Below are 23,152 nucleotides of genomic sequence, written 5' to 3' on the forward strand. Positions count from 1 at the left end.
TTAAGCGTTGAATCTAATCCCAGGTTTTGTTACCAACTGAGGTCCTGATTTAATTTATAATGATCTGTGATTTGTCGTGTCCATCGAAGTACACCTCAGTTAGCTATCTTTTTTCGGTAGGTACCTTAATCCAATTTTATACTGAGGTTAGAGGCACTCTGGATATTTAGCAAACTAGCCTGAAATGGCCCCCTTCCAGCGGTGATCGATCTCAAGTCTTTGGCTGGTGAGGTGTCGTGAATAGCCACTGGACAACGACCGTTAAATACTATTAATTGTTTGTGCTAATGATGATGATGAATGATGATGATGATGATGATTATCATTATCATATCATTATCATTATCATTATCATTATTGTTGTTGTTGTTGTTGTTGTTGAAAGTTATTGCTGCATCAGCTGTATTTAGTTTATATAAAGTTTTCTGTAATTTTGTTATAAGAAATATAGAAAAAACTCTACATAAACTGAATGCAGCTGATGCAGCAATAACTTTCAACATTATTATTATTATTATTGATTTTGTGTTAATATCATATCATTCTTCCAGCGTATCCAGACCATCCAGAGCGTGACTCCTTAGACGGCCACCTACCTGGGTCCTCCCATGGGACAGGCAACCCCCCTCCACCTCCTGCACCGCCTTCGCCTCCTTCAAATACCAATACCAAATCTCAAGGTAATTTGGACTCTCCTACACACATGCCCTGTGTCCCTTGGCATCAGTGATTCGTCCTCAGTTGCACTCCATGTGTCAGTGGAACACCTACACATAGTTGTCTAGCATTGCTAACTCGTCCCACACAAATACAAGGAATTTGAATACTGTCTTTAGTACCCAAGATTCACATTGCTTATGTATACTGAATGTGCAGTCTTCATGTAAGCAGTGCACACTGTCTCTAGGTAATACAGACGTGGTTTCAAGATTATTTGAATTTACACACACACACACACACACACACACACACACACACACACACACACACACACCAACGAGGCCTAAGGTTATGACGAATTCCTTACCCATAGCAATGGTAATTTGTATACTCAAAGAGATTCAAGGTTTTGGGAATATTCTCATACAGACAAGCTAATAATGGCGTAACTTTAACGTCGAATCACATAGACACAAAATCTCAAGACAATACTAATTTGCACGCTCTCAAGGTAGGGATCATTTTCGTAAAGATGAATCTAGTTTAAACTAATTTGCTTACACAGACTGGAGCTAATGCCATCATCCACAAAAACACGAACACGAAGCGTAGATATAATGTTAGTCTGCATGCACAAATGCTCAGTCTCAAGATTTATATTGTAAATGTTAGGTCAGTAAGCCTATTTACCAGCAATGACAGCCATGAAATGGAAACATACCCTATTTGCTTACAATTCCTAGCGTGTATGTATATATAATGTATGTGTACGAGTTCGTATGGCGCGTGTATGTATGTATATTTGAACACGTACGTCATAAGCGGATGTCTCTTCGGATATGGAAGTCACCACATACCAATAATTCATTGGAAAGCTGCGTCAAACTCCATTTGACTGGGAAGACCTTAGAACTTGCTCCCCAAAGGCGTTCTGTCGGGAAGAAGGGTAAAAACAACCGTTCGATTCTCCTGAGGCGACCAAGTTGCGCGCAGCCCATGATCATAATATTAGATGGAACCATTCATTCTTTCCTAGAGAAGCCCCATTTTTTTTAAGGAAGTCTGATTTCTGGATCGACTCTATGGTGTGTGTGTGTGTGTGTGTGTATATATATATATATATATATATATATATGATGTATAATATAAATATATATATATTATATAATATATATATATATAGATATAGATATCTATATATATATATATATATATATATATATATATATATATATATATATAATTTTTGATACACTGAAATTTCGCCGTAAGGGTTAATTCCTCGCTACCAAATAAGTAACTTTTATCCTAGGGTCGGTTTCACGAATAGCAGAGGTTCTTGGAAAAGGAAGGTGCGTGTCATCAAGAACCCTCTGTGATTTATCTTCCACAGAATTAAAAATGATTTGTTTGCCTCTGTTTTCATGTGAACTATGGTGCCTGATTTCTGGATGAGGACAACTTGTCATGCAAATTTAAGATAGCTCGGACAGCGTAGCATTTGGCGGCTGTTTATCCAAACCCGGGTTCGAATCCTGGCGAGGAAGAAGAGTGCTGTTATTCGAATCCTGAACTCAAATTCTAAATTTTTAATAGGAAAGTTATCCAAAATATTAAAAAAGGAATAGTTAAGAGTTCAGAGTTTTTGTTTTTTATGTGCAGAGACCTTATGATGATTACTAATGCATCAATTTCTTTAGAACTGGAAACAAAATATAAATAAAAATGCAGGTGCATCAATCTTCCATCTATCAAGTACGTTGCTTTCTGAATGTTGATAAATGCAACTAAACAATTATGTAGGTCAAGGTAAAAATGATCTTTTGCTCTGCCCCTCTGCTATAAATGGAAATTGTCAAAACACATTCATTTTGAATATACACAATAGTGGACCGATATTGTAGAGCAGATAACGGTAATATGCCGCTCTGTATGTCGGCAAAATTAACTATAAACTATATAACTGGAAAGGCAGTTAACAGGATTTTTGTTGTAAAATAACTTATGGAGCCCCATTATGGAATAAGGCCAGCTGTTTCCATAACAGCTGCTAGATTCTCGATGGATATTGTTTTATTGCAAAGTGTAGACATTGTAGCCTCAATCATCATTTTGACGTTTTGTTTTTGTCATTTTGTTCTTTGTAGCGCGATACATTACGACTATGAGACTTTCATTGACTTTTTTCTGCAGACCCAGGATACCGTTCAAAGAGAATTATCGCTCAATGCAAACACGGTTAGCGGGAGATAATTGCATTTGATAATTACATTGTGGTTGCGTGTTCCAAACCAAATATTATATTATTCTTCGGGAAGCAGGTGTGATATTGTGGGTTTGCATGAAAAGCATGTGTGTGTGTATGTATGTTTGTATTTGATAGCGTGTGTATACACCACACATATGTGTATATATTTAGACATAAAATATATATACAAGAATTGCATAATTCATATAATTGGTAATATATAACAAATTATATAAGATTATATAGGAGCTAAACATAAACTACTTAGCAACCTGTTAAAATTTCATTTTTCAATGTAGACCTGACAATTGGTTTCCTTGTACCCTGCCATCTGTCATCTCTGTTCATTTTTGGTCATTAGTATTTCTCTTTCAAGTGATTTCTGGTTATCTTACGGTTGCCTTCAAGGTTTTTTTATGTTGAATTAACTTAAATCTTAGTATATTTCTTTAAACTATGGTTACCTTTTCAAGGCGTCTCTGCCGTATTTGTCTTGGTTCAATTTACAGCTGTTCTGGTTCAATTTACAGTTGTTTTGGTTCAATTTACAGCTGTTCTGGTTCAATTTACAGTTGTTTTGGTTCAATTTACAGTTGTTTTGGTTCAATTTACAGTTGTTTTAGTTCAATTTACACTTGGTTTGGTTCAATCTACAGTTTTTTGGTTCAATCTACAGTTTTTTTGGTTCAATCTACAGTTTTTTGGTTCAATCTACAGCTGGTTTGGTTCAACTTACAGTTCTTTTGGTTCAATTTGCAACTGTTTATCTGTTACTGGATGGCTTTAAACTGTGAGTTGTCTCTGGAATGTTTTGGTTGTCTTTTTCTCTCTGGTGATCTTGTATTGTCTCTGGCTCTGTTGCCCCATCTTTGCTTGTGGTTAATCTTATGATGTCTTCAAGGCATTTATGTTATCTTCCAAATGTGTTATTTCCTGTTAAACTGTACCTGTCTCCGCGTTATCTACGGTTATCTTTCACCAGCTTGGCCAGTAATATCTGGTTATGTAGTTTCTGTCTTTACGCTGCTTATGGTAATCTTCGATTGTATCGAGCTTTGAATTTTTTCTCATAGCTTATTACTGTATACGTTTATTTATCCTCTGTATACTTAATTAGTTCATTTATTTATTTTTATCCTTTTTTTCTCAATTATACTTTTTACATTTTCTTACATTTTCGCTGCATTTATTTTCACATCACCAGATTTTATTATCGTCAAGAATAAATATATATTTTTAGACACTTTTATGAAGTTGTGTGTGTGTAATTTATATATATATATATATATATATATATATATATATATATCAATATATATTATATATATATATAATAACAATAATAATAATAATAAATTGTGTGCGTGTCTGTTTGTATGCAATTTGCATGTGATGTTGCTGTGGAAATTTGAGGAATTAGATTAATATGCAGTGTATCTCTCTCTCTCTCTCTCTCTCTCTCTCTCTCTCTCTCTCTCTATATATATATATATATATATATATATATATACATATATATATATATTCACAATATATAAGATATATTCAGAATTGACTTTTGATATTGCTAGGCCAGTTTTCAGTCAATCATCTCTTTCTTTCTCCCTTCCAGGTAACGGATTCTCCAAAGGGCCGAATGCAAAGAACAAAAAGCACAAGAAATTGAAGAACGAGGCGGATGAGGCGGCCGACTGCCCAGAGGACTCCACAGACAAGGACAAGAAGAAGGACAAAGGCGAGAAGACGTCCTCGTCGTTGACGTCAACGAAGGACAGAGACATGGAGGCTGGAGGAGGGTACAGGCCTAAGACAGAGCCCTAGTGAGTACAGAGCCTTGGCCTTTATGTTCCAGTTTCATTTTCCATGCAGTTTAGTCTTCCATGGGGTTGGTGGTGGAAATTTTCATTATATGTAGTCGTCGCGCAGGTTTTTCCAGGTGGTTTTGTCTTGCTGGATTGATGATAGACACCTTTTAATCAGTTTATCAAGTGAATTGTGATAGACTGTCCAGGTGGTTTCGTTTCCCAGGACTGGAGAAGGAAACCATTCACGTAGTTTTCCAGTGAATAGTGTTAAAGATTTTCTAGACTTATTTTCCAGGATTGGGTTGTTGGGTATGTTTTATTTTCCAGGATGGGTCTTAGAGACCTTCCAGATAGTTTATTTAGTGACTGATAGAAACTCTTCAGGAGGTGTTATTTTCCAGGATTTTAGATAGGAACCTTTCACATAGTCTTCCAGTGAATGGTGATAAAGATTTTCTAGTTTGTTGTTTTCCAGGATTGGTGATAGAAGCCTTTCCAAGTTATCCAGTGAATTTTGATACCGACTTTCCAGTTGGTTTTATTTTCCAGGATTTCAGAGAGAAACCTTTCACACAGCCATTCCAGTGAATGGTGATAAAGATTTTCCAGCCGATTTTATTTTCTAGGACTGGTGATTGGGAGCTTTCCAGTAGTCTTCCAGTGAATAGCGATACAGAGACTATCCAGTTCGTTATATTTTCCAGAGAGTGCTCTTGAAGAGTTGCAAAGCTTATTGTAAAAGACCTTCCAGGCGATTTGTTTTCCAGGGAGTATTTCAATCTGCGGCGAATTTCCCGTAGAATTTAGTCTATACTTTCAGTAATAGTTCCAGTGATCTAATTTGTTTAATCTAATGGAAAATTTCATGTTTTTGAATGAATATATGGGCCGGCGCTGGGGCCAGGAGGCCATTCATTGCCAAATTTGCCTCTGAATACCCTTTTTATTTAGGGATCGACCAGAAGTTGATTATTTATGCAACAAAAAAAAAGAAAAAAATATTGATTCCAAGTCATAAAATATACTTAAGATGAAAGGATATGATTCCTGATTTCACCTTTAACGGGAATTTGTGATAAAAATTCCTAAGTGCCTTATGTTTAAAGACGAAATTTAGACTAGGGGAGTAGATTTTAGAGTTTTCTTAAATTCATTAATTTTATGTTTATCCTTAACATTCGGGAGGTACTGTACTGGTTTCCACTCAGCCTCAGTTGTGAATCGATGAACTAAAAATGGAGAATACATAATTTTATATTCTTCTTCATTATCTTTGTTCCTATCTGTTATTTCTGGTACCAAACCTTGCATGATTGTTAATGACTGCATTGCAAAAACAGACAATGAGGGGGTGACGCAGATAATTCTGATTGAAGGGTGGCAGATCGTGTGTGGATGGAAATATGCTCTCTCTCTCTCTCTCTCTCTCTCTCTCTCTCTCTCTCTCTCTCTCTCTCTCTCTCTCTCTCTCTCTCTCAATCTAAAGCTACATACTTCGGGTCATGGTCCCTTAGCAAACTTAAGGTTTCTTCGACCCTTTGACTTCTAGATAAATATCTTAAGAAATGACTACAAGACATGAGATCCTCAACCTCATCCCAAATCTTAATGCCCAGAAACTTGCAACAGGCTGTAGGGGTCAGTTGTAAGCAGCAGTCGGTCACAGTGCGGCTCGAATGTCACAGAAAAAAAAAGTCACAATTTCAGCTAGGAAAAAGTCACGCGAAAAAAGCCACATTAATTTATGGTGACCGGTAATAGTCACAGGGAAAAATTCACAATATTTCTTGCGGGTTCTTTATCTGTATGATATCTACAGTCTTTTGTTTATGTTTTAACGGGAATCCTAACGGGCTTGTACTAAACACGCCCTTGCAAAGGTTGATATATCGATACATACCGGGTTAAAATTTACCCGTGGGGTTCACTATCTAGGAAATATTAATGTGACTTTTTTTTTTTTTACCTGCGACATTTTTACCTGGATTCGAGAAGCCAATGGAGCGAGGGAGTGCTATCCGTTAGTTCTCACGCAATTCTTTTAAATCGTAGAGTCCTCCATTATAGGTACTGTTGAAAATTCTGATCGTCTTATTCAAATAGTACCCTTTCCAATTCTTTGAAATCTTCATTTCTTTTCTTTCTTATTTTAAGTCTTCGACAGAAAACCCGTTTGGACAGAATTGGCGGAGGGCCTCAAAAGTAACTCAACTTGCAAAGAGAGACAAGTAATTGAAAAAGGTGATAATTAGATAAATAAGAGGAAATCGGAAGGAGCTTAGAGCCTAGTTATTGCTAAGTAGTTTAAAAACTTCACGTCAGATTCTGATCGTCTTATTCATCATAGACCTTTTTCATGAATTTAATTTTGGTGTCCAAATTCAGGCTTAACTTATCACCAAGAGAATAGCCAGGTAACGAATATCTCACATGCATATATATATATATATATATATATATATATATATATATATATATATATATATATATATATATATATATATATATAAAAACGCCGTGTTATAAATCAAATAGTTGAAAGATCAAAATTCCAAACTTCAGGTCAAAAAGATTAAAAGAAGGACGAACATTAGCGCCCCTCCCTCCAGAAAGAAACCTCCTCCCCCACATTTGGGTGACCCCCACCCCTCCCCTCCCCTCCCACAACAGCGGTTGGTTGATGTGGGTTATTGTAGTTCCGTTATAAAGCAATTATTTTCCCTGAACAGGCCATTTAGAGACGCCAGTCTCCCCACCACCCCTCCTCCCTGTGGCCAGTCCCCCACTCCCCTACGTAACAGTCCAGGCCACTAGGCTCTATAGAGGTCTGGTGGTGGAGAGGTATCGAATACTGTCTTCTGTGACGCTGTTGGTCGTCCTTTTATCCATAACTGTATTCACCGTTGACAGTTTTCAAAGGCTCGATTGTAGTAGATGGAGATGGTCCTTCACTTTTCATTGTTCAGTCGTAGCTGTTTTTTATCTTCGTTGTTCCTGAGATGCTTCGTTTGTGTAAGCTTTTACTTTACTGCTTTTCTTGGCTTTGACAGTTTCTCTGGTTTAAGTTTTTGCTTCTGTTTATTTTAAGGGATCGTACACCTCCGATTTTTTTTTTTTTTTTTTTTTTTCTTTTTGCCGTTGCTATTATAACGTGTTTGTTCATTCATACAGTTGCACTATTCTAGGTTCGCATTGTACCTAAATTTTTTTTTTTTTTTTTTTTTTGCTGTTGCTACATTTATCTGTTACCAGAGCCTTTGGTTACAGCATTTCACACCATCGGTTTTAGCACTTTCCCCGTTACCACCTTTCTTTAAAGATTTTGAATATTGTTGTCTTTTGTGGGACTGTGTTTCTTACAAACCTATGGCTTTTCCAAAAGGTTTCACCCATAACTGTTTCACCTTTAACTGCGAAAAGCAAATGTTGTCACCAATGCCTTTTCTTGAAGATTTAGCAAATTACTGTTTGTAGTGATACTGTTTACTAGGGAAAATGTGCTTTTCCCAGGCTCCAGGCCAAATTGATCAGATTAATTAACAATTCTTTTCATCAGAATTTTATTTTATTATTTTTTTTAAATCATATTTATATGTAGTTCTTTTAATAAAATTATCTTAAATTTTGTTTGAAATATTATTAAAGTTACAAGATCACATTTAGTATTCGGCGTCGGTGACCCTGGTAGTTGTTACGCCAGATAACTCGCAATCAATCAATCAATCGCCATAATTGTTATATAGAGGCTTACCGTATAAGATCTTCCCTTTGTGAGGCTGAGTTGGCAAGAGTATCTGTAGGAAAACTAAACTTTATTCTGCTTTCATAGTTCATTATCATCTCTTCCAAGGAGATTCGTTTCTTAGTGACTGATAGCTATGTATCTCAAGAACGTACGGACGGATTTTGATGATTGCGGTGGATAACGGTGAAGAACTGACGGTTTGTCTCCGTGAAAGCCATCTCGTTTTAGATGCATTCAATTCTGTTTTATAAATTAAGCCTCTGCTTCGGAACTCTTCTCATTCCGTTTTCCCTGATGTGTATATTTTTTACATATTCTAAGAAACTGGGTTTTCGCTTCTTTCTACACAGTTCCCTTTCCTTTATCCGTTAGGCACCCAAAATTCTCTCTCTCTCTCTCTCTCTCTCTCTCTCTCTCTCTCTCTCTATTATTCCACTTTCATATTACCACTAAGTTACCTGTCGCTTCAGCCACATGACTAATTGGAGGTAATTTTAGGTATATTATATTGATTCATCTAGTTCATTTTCCATTATTATGGCAATTATTTGTTTTTATTGAGATAATGGCAGGAATTCCATTCTAATTACGTTGGTTTATGGCTGCAAATTGCGATTGTATTCAGGTAATTATTTTCCGGTTAAAAGTGTCAACTGTATTGTGTAGATTTTAAAATAATTTCCACTCAAGTTGCATGAAGTCTTTTATGCCATTTTAGCTACATATGGTTCGTTTAAAATGTAATTTAAAAAATGACGTGCTAGTTATATTTATTACCTTAAGGTAATAAATAAAACTAGCGAGTCATTTTTCTATTTATTGCCTCAATACTGTTTCCAAGATGAATTGCTGATCTGGGTAAATTGCCTTCATGGTGTATTGGGTTGAAACTGAAACTTTAATTGCTTCACAAATTGATTTAAAATTTGATTGTCATTTAGGTCACTTACTACTATGTTAAAATAGCCTCTTTTAGTGTCTGTACTTTTAAGATGTTTTTAATTCCAATTGTCTTTTTTAACCGAGTTTGGTTCATGTAATATTGCACCAAATTCAGGAAACGTCTATACGATCGTGGCGTTTGCTATAGACACAGGAGCTTTTCTTCCTGATATTGACCTTTATGCCTGGATAATTATTCGTGTTGAATTTTCTTTTTAAGTGGTTCTTTGTTTGTTCTTGGTCTGTTTTCACAATACTCCTTTAGAAGCTAAGTGCCCTTGAGTTTTGTCCATGTGAAATTGGGCACGTTATGAATAATAATAATAATAATAATAATAATAATAATAATAATAATAATAATAATAATAATAATAATAATAATAGAAAACGACCAGGCTAAGATCCTCCGAAACTATGGTATCAGAACAGATAGGGTGATACGTGCCAGTAGACCAGACAAAATCAAGAAAAGAGTATCACTCATTGATGTCGCAATACCACGGGACACCAGAGTAGATGAGAAAGAAAGAAAAAAATTGATAAGTATCAAGACCTGAAAATAGGAATAAGAAGGATATGTATATGCCAGTGGAAAATGCACCCATAATCATAGGAACACTAGGTATGATGCCAAGATCGTTGAAAAGGAACCTTGAAAAGCTAGATGCTAAAGTAGCTCCAGGACTCATGCAGAAGAGTGTGCTGCTAGGAACAGCGCACTTAGTAAGGAAAGTGATTGACACCTAAGGAGGCAGGATGCAACCCGGAACCCCACACAATAAGACAACCACCCAATTGAATAGAATGACTGTGATAGAAAAAATATTATTATTATTATTATTATTATTATTATTATTATTATTATTATTTATTTATTATTATTATTTTATTATTATTATTATTATTGTTGTTGCTGTTGTTGTTGTTTAAAGATACAACGACTAAAACACGCTGCAATTAACACGATTAATTTTTAAGTTTTTTGGCCAATATATCAATCAATTAAGATATACTCACCTTTCTTTAGTTGATAACAGGTGTAGCTATGTTCGAATAATAATAATAAATAATAATAATAATAATAATAATAATAATAATAATAATAATAATAATTAAAGTTGAAGGAAAAGCCGAAATTGGGACAGGTACCCAAGTAAATGCAAGATCTTCTAATATACCTGAATATATTTACTTGTCATCACGTAACAATTACCGGGCTTGAACAACACAAAAGAATCTGCAAGGAAATTGCGGTCCTTAAAAGCGGTATGCAATTGCAAGTCATCTTTATTCAATTAGTCTGTTTTAAAGGCTTCCTTAGTGATGGATTCCCCCATGGGGAGGCTTTGAATACCCCATGGGGAAGTTTTAAATTCCACATGAGGAAATCTTTTTTTTTCAAGATTTGCATCATGTAAAAAAATAGAGGTAGAACTCTAATTTGGTTTATTTAGAGAAACTATTGTTAGTATTATTATTATTATTATTATTATTTATTATTATTATTATTATTATTTATTATTATTATTATTATTTTATTATTATTATTATTATTTTAATTTATTTCCTTCATTTTTTATACCTATCACAGTCATCCAATTTGACTTGGTAGTTTTCATAGTGTGGGGTTCCGGGTTGCATCCTGCCTTCTTGGGATATCCATCACTTTTCTCACTATGTGTGCTGTTTATAGGAGCACACTCTTCTGCATGAGTCCTGGAGCTACTTCGGCATCTAGTTTTCCCAGGTTCCTTTTCAGGGATCTTGGGATCGTGCCTAGTGCTCCTATGATTATGGGTACAATTTCCACGGGCATATCCCATATCCTTATTTCTATTTTCAGGTCCTGATACTTACATGTCTTTTCTCTCTCTTTCTCTTCTACTCTGGTGTCCCATGGTATTATTATTATTATTATTATTATTATTATTATTATTATTTATTATTATTATTATTATTATTATTATTATTATACTGTTGTTGTTGTTCTTGTATGTCAGGAGAATGATCATTTGCTGATTTGCATAGACTAAAGTTCTGCCTCTCTTGGGCGTAAAGTGGTCACCTTATTTGCATCGTAAATTACCGTCTGTAAGTTAAAATATATATGATGACTTAGAATATAATATTACCAAGTGAATATAATCAATGTTAATATTCAGTGTAAGCATTTACCAAAGCTGCGTCTCACGAGAGAGAGAGAGAGAGAGAGAGAGAGAGAGAGAGAGAGAGAGAGAGAGAGAGAGAGAGTTTGTCTTCAAGATAGTCTACATTTTGGTATGTTTGATAATTGGAGGGTAGATGATCAACATAACAATTTGCAGCCCTCTAGCCTCAGTAGTTTTGAAGATCTGAGGGCGGTCAGACAAATAGGCATCTCAATAGTTTTCTTTCACAGAAAACTAAAAATTAGTTATTTATAGGTGTCCTTGGCAAAGCTCTTTTTTTATGTGTGGCACTGAAAGAAAAACATTATTTTATGAATCACACTAATTATAAAGCGATAATAAATAAATAATTAACAGCAACCAATATAAATAAAGGAAGAAATAATATGAGTATATGAATTGTATGTGTAATTGGATATTCAGCTGTGTGATATATTTCATGTCGATGTCAAGTCAAAATTGGTTTTTTGCAAATGAACAGTTTCCTATAGTTAAAAGTTAAATTCTTAACAAGTTATGTATTTCATTTATTCGTGGCCTTAAGTATTAACGCTTTAATTTTTTTTACAGTAAATTATTTATTCCAAGTAAATTTTGATGTTTAATGCCATTGCCTCTTTGGGACACCTCGTTGTAATACTGTGCTGAAGAAGTCCCGTTTGTAAATCATTTGTCATCCAATGGAGGATGGTGTGCATTATGTTGCCAAGGATCCAGATTCTTAACGGCCAGTGGCCACCTCTCTCTCTCTCTCTCTCTCTCTCTCTCTCTCTCTCTCTCTCTCTCTCTCTCTCTCTCTCTCTCTCACACAAATAGGTTCTCTGTGAGAGTTTCTCTCTCTCTCTCTCTCTCTCTCTCTCTCTCTCTCTCTCTCTCTCTCTCTTTTGATAGCCCTCTCCAATTGATTTTTTTTTTAGTTTTCTTTTCTCTTTCTTTCTCTCTTTTTCAAGTGTCTTTCTTTCTCTCTGTTGAGGTGAAGCTTTCTCTGCGAATTACTGATTTTTTTCTTGTTTAGCTATCCATGAATATATGCTTATTTTGAATATTAAAATAATAATCGCCTAGACTTGATTGGATCCCATCAAGGAGTGTCAGACTGTTGTTGTCTTTATATTTAACTGGCCTTATGCCAGCACGGGCTCTTGCTCATAGAGCAGCCCGTAACGAGTGGCTGACTACGTTGGCAAAAAGAGCACGTTTCGTTCGCAAACTCATTCGAAATTCTGGCTGAATACCGGAGTAGAACAATGATAAATAAGAATAATTTTAGATTTGCGGTCCTCTGGGTGCGACAACTTATAGATAACGATCTATGATTGTCTATAAGATATTTTATATAACTGTCCGTGCAAGATATAAAACCTTTCTTTAAATAGTGAGGTCCAGCTACCAGAACTAAGACCAGATTGTAACGGGTGGAAACTAAAGACGAGACTTCTTGCGCTGGGGAGCGTGACAAAAGACGGCCGGCCATATGTGACGACGAATATGGTCCCGCTCACCGAAACCGAGAATCATATGTAATCGATATTATCAATATTATTGTGATCCAAGTGAGTCCGCAATCAAACTTCTCCTGGCCAGCGAGACACGAGATGATGGTGTGGACTCCGCTGGGTCTTCACCAGTGTTGCCAACTGTAGGGTAATTGCCCTACGCGTAGGGTAATATGGGCAAAATCTAAGAGCAGGGCAATATTTTCAAGTGTAGGGTAATTGTAACAAGGTAGGTTTAGATCAATATGCTTATTAGTATTTGAGATATTGCATATAAACATAATCTAAAGATTTATCTTTTATCATAACCGCAGAATGTTTTGTCATTTTCAGTTATGTAAGGTAATTTCTCATCTCCTGTAGGGGGGCGTAGGGTTAGAGGGGTTGGCATCACTGGGGTGATGTTGGTAGGTGTTTGTGAGCACTTGGACCAATTCATGGAAAAATCTTTGTGCCTCTGGAACTAAACAGAGAATCAATTACTTGGTACAGAGAGAGAGAGAGAGAGAGAGAGAGAGAGAGAGAGAGAGAGAGAGAGAGAGAGAGAGAGAGTAAAGCTATGGTCGCAGCCAGGCCGAATAAAGGCATGGAGCTAGCTAGCAACCACATCCCAAAGACTCGCTGAGAACCGGAGTGGTATATACCCTCTGAAGTCACCTTTTTACTGATGGAAGAATGTGAGTAACAGAAGGAAATACTTTACGAAAAATGCCTATAAGGAACAAGTCCGAAATACCAATCACTTGCTAAGCGAGCTTTTGTAGAAGATTGATTGTTTTGATGTATAATGTGGCGTCTCAACGGCAACGACCTTCGACGCCTCTTTCACAGAAATGAATAGTCGCTGGTTTAAAAGAGCGAAACAAAACCAAGCAAAGTAGAACGACGTACGAACGAGTGGCCTCCCCTCGACTGCAGACTAAAAAGAAGAGGAGAAAAGCTGAACAAAAAAGAGGCAACAATGTGCTATTTAGAACCAAATGATGAGCTATTAATAGCCAAGCGGCATGTTAATAGCCAAATATGGAACACCTTGCCATGATCATTAGCTTTCTCTTGTTTTTTCTCTTGCAATTACTTGTTGCATTATGCTTTCATCTATTTTTTTTATCCTTCTTCGTGGTTTATGAGAATTCTTGTCTGTTGTAGTTTTTGGCAATTGCGAAAAGACAAAGTACTATAGTTTTCTTACTTAAAATGGAAAGTCTTCGTGAACATTGTATAAGATTTTCTCTCCAGAAAGTGGCGTCGATAACCTAATTGTTGTGACGCCAGTTATAGTATATAATAAATCAATCAGTCTCTTCAGAAAGCAATCTACTTAATGTAGTCTGTGCGTACACAGAGATACGCACGCATTCACTCTCATATTTGTGTGTGTTTGTTGTGATTCTTTTCATAGAAAACCTTTAAATTCAAGTGGAAACGAATAAAGAAATTCTCCTATCGAGGTGGGATTCGAACCCATGCTGGCCAGAGGACTGAGGCAAGCTTTGCTTCTACATCACCAAGAAGGGTGAAAATTGATATTAGCTCTGCGTGCATACACAAATTATGTCTAATTCAGATGGATTTTTACAAGAACCTAATTTCGTCGAGTTTTATTCATGTTGGCAGTGATTATTTACACACACACACACACACACACACACATATATATATATATATATATATATATATATATATATATATATATATATCATATATATATATATGTACATATGTATATGTATATATATATATATATATATATATATATATATATATATATATATATATATATATATATATATATATATAATCAGCAGCAGTTTCTGTGCAAAATCTATCCCTTGGGAAACTCGATATTCAGCATTACCTTGTGTTGGCTTAACCAATATGCATTTTCGAAACCATAAAAATGTGCCGGTGGTAATCGACTTAGACCTGAATCGAGAGATATAATCGTGTCAACTCTGCCTGTCTCGTGTGATGATAACGGTCACCCCGCAACAGATGGCGTTGGTAGCCTCATTACTGCTGCTACTAAACTGCCGTCTAAAACCAGGTACAGCTCAGTGACATCATCACCTACTACACATTATCGGGCGGATATGTCAAAGCAGACAAGAACGGCGGTTTTAATGCCATTTTCTCCAAGCTTTATTCATTTGCAGTTGTGGTTTCTTTTATGTTCGCCGCATATCACGGTTAGTGGCGTTCCTAGTTGTACGTAATCCGTGATTTAACATCTGCTGAATTAATTATTCGCTTTGAGTGTTACATCTTCTCGTAAAATAGAATGTGCCTGAACATTTTCTGTCCACTTTTGTATAAGAAAATTATACAAGACATTCGAAGCACAAAATGAATGAATAATCGAATGTTTCATATAATAATTAATATAATCCAAAATGGTGACATAGTCATGCTCACCAAGATATTGACTTTCAAGGTCAAGAATCCACTTCGTTCCATAGAGGAAAGGACGTTTCCCACGAGCTATGAAGTCGCACTTTTAAAGAACAACTTGAATCGTGATTTGTCGACTATGGCCATTGAATTGCCAAGTCTTCGCCTAGGACATTATATTTGGCAAAATTCATTTTACTTTTAAGTAAAACAGTGAAGTAGTATTAGTCTGTAGCTCTCGGTGACCCAAAATCTGCCTGTTTCTGATCATAATGATACTCGTACCACAATATCTGGTGCCCTGTCAACAGCAATTTTGCTAAATCAAAATTCGTGCTTAGGAAAAAGAGGGAGCGATTCACACACGCACTCACACAGACGCACACACACGCAGATGTGTGTAGACTGCTGTTTGAGCGGAAGTGCTACATCAGCTTCATTTTCGGCCCACTTCCTTTCGCCATCAAATCGGGAGATGGTATCGCATACGAGTTTGATTCATGTCTCGCTGGTGCTCCCGTCGATGAATCAATACCCCACCTTTGCCTCTATCGTATACTTATTTCGGCCTTTCTTATGATTTCTTGCTTCAGAAGAGACCCGAGGACGGCACTCGGCTCTGTGTAAATACCCTTTTTATATATTGCGTATTAGCGTATCATTTTCCTTCGATGATTTGCATCGTACCTCCTGAAATTTCGTAAAATTTGGAAAGTTGTCTAGGAAGAGATACTTAGTCCCTGGAAACGTTTCCTGAAAACTATATATATAATATATATATATATATATATATATATATATATATATATATATATATATATATATATATATATATATATAGTCTCTACATTGACCTAAACAAACATGCACTCGGTTGTTAGTTGGCTACGGTGGGTTGCTCCCAAATTGGAGCAAGGCGTGCAGTCACAGGCCTCATCGCTAAAGCTTGCTTAGAACTGGATGCTTAACACCCACTGGTGGTACCCTCCCTAAGGGGAAATGGCATTTAAGTGATTTCAAACATATACATATATATATATTTATATAATATATGTATATGTATAAATAGTGTGTGTTTACTTGTACATACATACAAAAGAGCTAGTAAGGTTAAGTGTTCAATTAATCCGTCCCATTCAATTAAAACATGACACCACTTTTGATTATGATGAGGAATGAGTCAGTTGACAGAACCGTCGTCTTGATTGACAATCAACCATACAAGAAAAACTTATTTTTTAAAAAGATGGTCATTGCCTGCAAGGAAATAAATACATTAGCTGTTTATGTAGATTAAAATGATTTTAATCCATGTTCCTGGCAGTTTTTGTTCAAATGTAAATTTGCAAAAAGTATAAGCTACATTTAGTATGTAATCGTGATCGATATTTATGGAATGAAGCATTTTTGTTGATAATTTAAAAATCAGAGGTAGTTGATATTATTATTATTATTATTATTATTATTATTATTATTATTATTATTATTATTATTATTATTATTATTATGTATTAGCTACGTAACTTGGGAGGCCATCGTCATTGCTTCAGTGAAATTTTTCCATGGGTATGGATTGTGGGGGGGGGGGGGGGGGGTATTGGGGGGAAGGTGAAAATCGGATTTGGGGTGGGGGTTGAGACCCAATTGGCCCACTCATTAGCGTAGAAGGAACTTTCTCTGGTCAGTTAACACCGTCTTAAGATGAGTAACTTGTGAACCAGTGACGGAGCTTCTTCCCGCACACCGCAGCCATTTAGATGATGATCATTTACGCCATTCTTTTGCTTATACGTGAAAATGGTTACGCTGGAAGGGAGGTTGGATCCTGGGTTCGATATTTGGGAGGGGGAGGGGAAGGGGCGTGGTTACGGGTAGTTCTCCCTGGTCAGGCTGCTACTTTGAGGTTAGGTGGGGTTATGGTATCATTGTTTCAGATTATAATGAGGTCGACCCCTTAAAAAAAAAACTGAAATGACGATGGTATACATCAATCTCTTATTTTTCAACACTTAGGCCCTATTTTTGACAAGAAAATTAGGCCTGACATGCTTCAGCTTTATAAGTGTTCGTCATCTGTCGTATTTATGATCTGGTTATGTACCTAACTGACTATTGATATTGTAATATAATTACTATTATCATCATATCATAAATTCAGTTCATGACATGAAATCCTAAGAAAGTAGGAGAAATCCCGAGTAGTATCAACAAGTATATCGCATACTGAGGGCGCAGGAGATTTTCTCTCGTGCAAACAAGGTTTCACCCTGAAGAGTCGCCTTGTTCAAACAAGAGAGAGCTTCTGTATGTTTTATGCGTAAATGTAAAAGTCTCCCAGAAGTTTACAAGATCACACTCTGCCACGTTTATTTCCTTGGTCTCACGTGGTGCATTGTAGACATTAATGAAGGTTCTATGGAGCATCCCTAGCTGCAACCCCTCTCATTCCTTTTATTGTCCCTCATGTCCCATTCCCTTTCTCCTGTCTTACTCTCAACCCTCTCCTAACAAGTTTAGTATTATTCGTATCGCAAAATGACCTCATAGATCCTAGTGCTTGGCCCTTGGACTGTATTTTATATTTTAATTCCAGTCCTACGTCTCTTTGGTAATTAGTGATTTCAAGGTAAATCACCTGGTCAGAAAATTCTCATGGCATCAGGCCCCCTTAATACACCTACATCTAATTCCCTGGGACGAGAATGAAGTCAGTGATATTAAAATGTAAAAAAACCACAATTTTAGCTTCCTTTGGAGTTCTCCGTCTTCCATTCTTCCTTCCTTCTGTTTCTCGTTTTCTGGGCGTAGGTACTGGAACTTATGTGTCCATTAGTTCTTACAGCTTAATAAAGAAAGATATCATACAATTTTTTGAATGGATGAACGAAGGAAACAAGGACTGGCTGTTTGGTTTGGTAGAAAGGAAACTTTTGTTTTTTTATTTATTGAAGAAGTAAGAGAAATGTGCCTTAGATGATAAAATCAAATTTATCCGTTTTGCTCTATTCAGAGTGACGTAACGAGTACCGAAGAATCAGAAGTGAGCAAGATTGTAGTAAACTGTAATCCTTTTAAAAGAATGTCCATACAAGGAGACTGCAATGAGAATGATATGGATAGAAGGAGCGAGTAGGATTTAGATTTAAACGGGATATAGAACATTTATAAAATCCATACCCATTTTGTCACTTCATAACTTTTCATCCTGTACGTATAAATCTGTACTTTCGCTTGTATCCGTTTTTTATTTTTACACATTCCTGTCACGAACATGAACACGCATGAGCGAATAGTGAACAATTATTATTACACCATTATGGTAAACGTGGACGTATATACTCATATATAAAATATATAGTATATAATACTATATATTATAATAATATACCCATACATATAAAATCGTGGTACTTTTCGCTTGTATCCGTTTATTTTATTTTTACACATTTCCGGTCATGAATGACACGTGATGGCGAATAGTAACATTATTTTTTACAAATGGTAACTTGGACGTATATACTCTATATATACTATATATTATATATATATAATATATATATATATATATATATATATGTGTGTGTGTGTGTGTGTGTGTGTGTGTGTATACATATGTGTGTGTTCATACATGAGTATATAGGTTTAGAGTGGACCTGGGTGTAACGAATATTCCCCGCAATTATGTGTGAGGTTTTTTAAGTAGGGCATTGAACAAGCGACACGCATGAAGTCTTCTACTTACCTAATAAAAATTTATTTCCTTATTTATTTATTCTTTTACTTATCTACCTATTTATCGATGACTATTTATTAAATTTTGTTTTAAAAGTATTCAGGTACTCATTTATTTGTTTTGTATTTTTTCTGTATTTCTCTCTCATACTTACTTGTTGATAAGCGAATCATTCCATTGGAGAAGGATTTGACAGGAATCCTGAACAGAAAATTCCAGCAGAGAATCTTCCCAGAAATTTATACGGTAATCTGTCTTGAAAGTTATAAGGAAAGCTGTCTAAAACGACTTCGGAATCATGCACCCCACCCCAAATAGCTGGGAAACCTGCCCGGATAATTAGTTGGGAACCTCACCTGAAGACTTGAGAGGAAATCTCATTGGAAAACGAGTTAGGGGAAATACTTTCATTTAAAAAAAGTACGTAGTTTAACATGCATAATTTTTATTGTGAAAAACTTTCAGAAAATCAGATAGGAGAAAAACTCAGAAAATCTGATAGGAGGAGCACTTTCAGACTGTACTTACTGATTAATATGAACATTACTTATTTTTTTTAAATTTTCATTCTAATAAATGAATCATAAATATCATATCGTAAAATTCCTGTACCCTTTACTCGATGCGAAACACATTTTTCAGACACCCCCCACCCCCAACAACAATGTAGTTTGTAGGCTTACTCCCCAAGTAAGCAAAAAAAAAATATATATATATATATATATATATACATATATATATATATATATAATATATATATATATATATATATATATATATATATATATATATATATATATATATAATATAAGTAACGGTGGTGGACAAGCCACCCAGTAACCTTCCGAGAGAATCTACCCAAAAGTCCTTAATTTTATTTTATTATTATTAAAATCCCCAGCAACAATGTTTTGTCATGCTCATTAAAACGTACATTAAGCAACCACAGCATTATTGCCGCTCGCTCTGCCTTCCTCAAAGCAAAGACAAGAAGAAGAAGAGGAGTTCGTCATGATTTTTCCATATGGCGTCTCCTCCACTGGGAAAAGTGACGTAGGTGGCCTCAAAATCCACTGCTTGGAGGCGGTGTCGGTGGATTTGAATGGTGCCGTTGGTGATGTGCGTGTGTGTGGTGTGGGAGAGGGGTAGGGGGGGGGGGTTGGGTGTGGGTGGTTCGTGAGGGGCGATCGTCGAGAAATATTTTCCACCTCCCTTATGGGCTGTGAGGGTGGGGATGGTTTTGGGGAGGGTTGGGGGGGAGATTGGATGTGTCAAATGCAGCTTACGCAGGGGGAGCCTTGCAGAAAGTTTTGGCAGTGTGTGACTGACTGTAGTGTGTGAGAGATTGGAAAAGTTCAACCGGACGTTTCTGCATCTGGGGAATCATCGCGAGAGAGAACGGATCTTTCTACCTCGCTGGCTGAAGACCTACAACGGACAGTGGTGATTTCTCATTTAGCATCTGATTTGTGTACTTTTAGCGGTGCTTCGTGGATTTCCATCTTCTTCTTTATTGAATTTGGCGCAGTGGTGATTAAGTGCATTTTTTGACGAGGTGTTATGCAGTGTGTTGTATGCCTTTTCGTTTTTACTGTTTTTTGCGTGGATCACTTTTAAAATAAATTTACAAAGAAAATAAGATTCATCTTTCCCTCATGCAAGCATAACAAACCGTTCTTGGAAAAGCTCCATCTCAGAGCAAGGAAAATAACTTGAAAGAGTAGCCATTCAATAATAATCCTTAGTATTCTTACACTGAAGAGCCCCACCTGGAAGCAATGAGAGTAGCTTTAAATAAAGAAGGGCTCACCCTATGTGGGAGCCGGAAGTAGCCCCATGTTGAGGCCAACTGAATAGTTCCTGCAGAAGATCCCTGAATGAATTTGCCGCAGCAAAACAAAATCACAATAAAATCACCCTCCAGGGAAGCAACAGAAGAGAAGTATAGAAGTGATCCCTGTAAGCTTTCAGAATAACTCAGATTCTGAAGCGTAATGTTAAAATGTTCACAATTTCTTCGTTAGGAAACTGCGTTAATACGAAAGTCCCTCTCTGTGTAGATTGACTGCAGTGCTCCATTGAAAATAAATTTAGTTTTGTGCAATCCATATACATCGCTACGTTCAGAATTAAGAATTAGCTGTGGAAGAAAGCTGCATTGTTGCATTTGCAACAGAAATTAAGGTGCCCCTTATCACTGAATGAAGGGAACTAGAAACGATCAGTGAAAAAAAGGACTAAAAAACAGTGATAAAAGTTAGAGACAAAGAGAGAGCGACTGAGGTTCTGAAAAACGTAAGTGGAAAAACAAAGGAAACAAGATGGAGCTTTCACGGCTGCAAAAAACAATAATTAAGTGGAAATTAAAGTAATAAATGCAGAAAAATTGAAATGAATCGCTAGTACAAAATAGGACCATAAAATAACAGAAAAAAACAGTCAAAATGAAAGTGGCAAAGCTGAACTTCATCAAGCCTAAGTTTTCGGATGGGATGAGGTCTTCCCGGAGGGGGGGAAGAGGGGGAGGGTGCGTACGCACGCTAAGCATGACCCCTGTGGGAAAACTTCCCCCTATCGTGGACCTCCGGAGGAATTCCACGTACAGCCACTACTCGTCCAGAGAACCCTCCGTGGCATCTCGTGAGAGATGGCTTCTGAATAAGATTGGAAGGTGAGTCTCTCTCTCTCTCTCTCTCTCTCTCTCTCATGTTCTTTGGAATACAGTTATTGAAGGCTCTAGGGAGCTGGCTTTTCATGGTTGGAGTAAAGGTCTCTTATACTTCTTGGAAGTTGGCTACACTGCTGTGGTGCTGGTCTACCTTTCAAGGAGTATGGCTGTACTTCTTGGATGCTGGTCACCATTACAAGGTCCTGGCTTCGCTAACCAGGTAGTTAACTGGTCAAAATACCGCGGCATTAGCTCTGCTACTAGGATAACCGTGCAAACTCCTGGGATCTGGCTCCACTACTATGACAATGGTGTAAATTCCTGGGAAGTGTCTTCACCACTAGAACAATGGTCTAAATTCTAAAATGCTGATACAAATACTAAGCTAGGTCAATTTCCTGACTTACAGAGAATCTAGAACGTGTTCTGGCAATGACTGAACTCACAGAGAGCGTAGTGCAGCGGCAGGATTCTGGTTAGACTAACAAGGAGTTTGCTGTGCTACCTGGATGCTGGTTTAAATTACATGGAATGCATAAAATTGCATAGAATGCATCTTAACTTAGAAGGTATTGACTACACTGCACTTCTAAGGTGCTAGTCTAACTGACAAGAATCTTCAGTCTATGTTATATTACTACAGCAGATTACATCAACCGTGCATCTGATGTCTAGGCCAGTCCCTTACAACGCTCCTGATTGTCTGTTGATAAGCCAGTCTCTGGGCTGGAAACTTAGTCTCGAGAGAGAGTTCACATAGGCAGGATGTACGTTCCATCTCTCATAGGGGTACGTCTTTCAAAAGTATCCCTCAGGAGAGGTGGAACATACATCCTGCCTATGTGAACTCTCTCTTGAGAGACTGAGAGTTTCCAGCCCTGTGATTGGCTTATCAACAGCCAATCAGGAGCGTCATAACGGACTGGCCTAGACATCAGATGCACGGTTGATGGGAATCTATTATAGTCTCCTTGATAAGAAGTTGGCTACGCTGTTGGGATGCTGCTTTACTTGAAGTTAAAGACTTTAGGTCGGTGAATAATTTTAGCTAGTTGTGCTTTTTGTACTCGTGAAATCCTCAGAATGCTGCTGGCCCTTTCTTTCTCCAAAGACACCCCGACGGAACTTTGGTGAACTTCGTGATGAAAACAATAGTCGAAGGCATTTTTTTTCTTCTTTTTTTCTACAGTGGCCCACATTTTCCCCCCGGCGCCATACTTCCCAGAACACAGCTGACCATATGGAGCCAGTAGCGTTTATCTCTTGAGCATACCAGCTGAAGCGCGGGGGCGGGGG

At 36.8% G+C, this 23,152-nt stretch overlaps 1 protein-coding gene across 3 annotated transcripts in view; it reads left to right on the top strand.

Annotated features, from left to right (window-relative positions):
• The window catches only part of LOC135218340 (serine/arginine repetitive matrix protein 1-like), a 61,469-nt gene that overhangs the window by 19,777 nt on the left and 18,540 nt on the right, over positions 1-23,152 (top strand). For all 3 annotated transcript variants that reach the window (XR_010315296.1, XM_064254567.1, XM_064254568.1), the window contains exons 2-3: positions 552-680; positions 4,521-4,728. Coding sequence is in view for 2 of the 3 variants with exons in the window: in XM_064254567.1 (XP_064110637.1) it covers positions 552-680; positions 4,521-4,728 (337 nt within the window). In the remaining variant the exon portion in view is untranslated. The remainder of the gene's footprint in view (positions 1-551; positions 681-4,520; positions 4,729-23,152) is intronic.

This window comes from Macrobrachium nipponense, chromosome 9 (genome assembly GCF_015104395.2).
Source record: "Macrobrachium nipponense isolate FS-2020 chromosome 9, ASM1510439v2, whole genome shotgun sequence".
Classification (NCBI taxonomy): Eukaryota; Metazoa; Arthropoda; class Malacostraca; order Decapoda; family Palaemonidae; genus Macrobrachium; species Macrobrachium nipponense.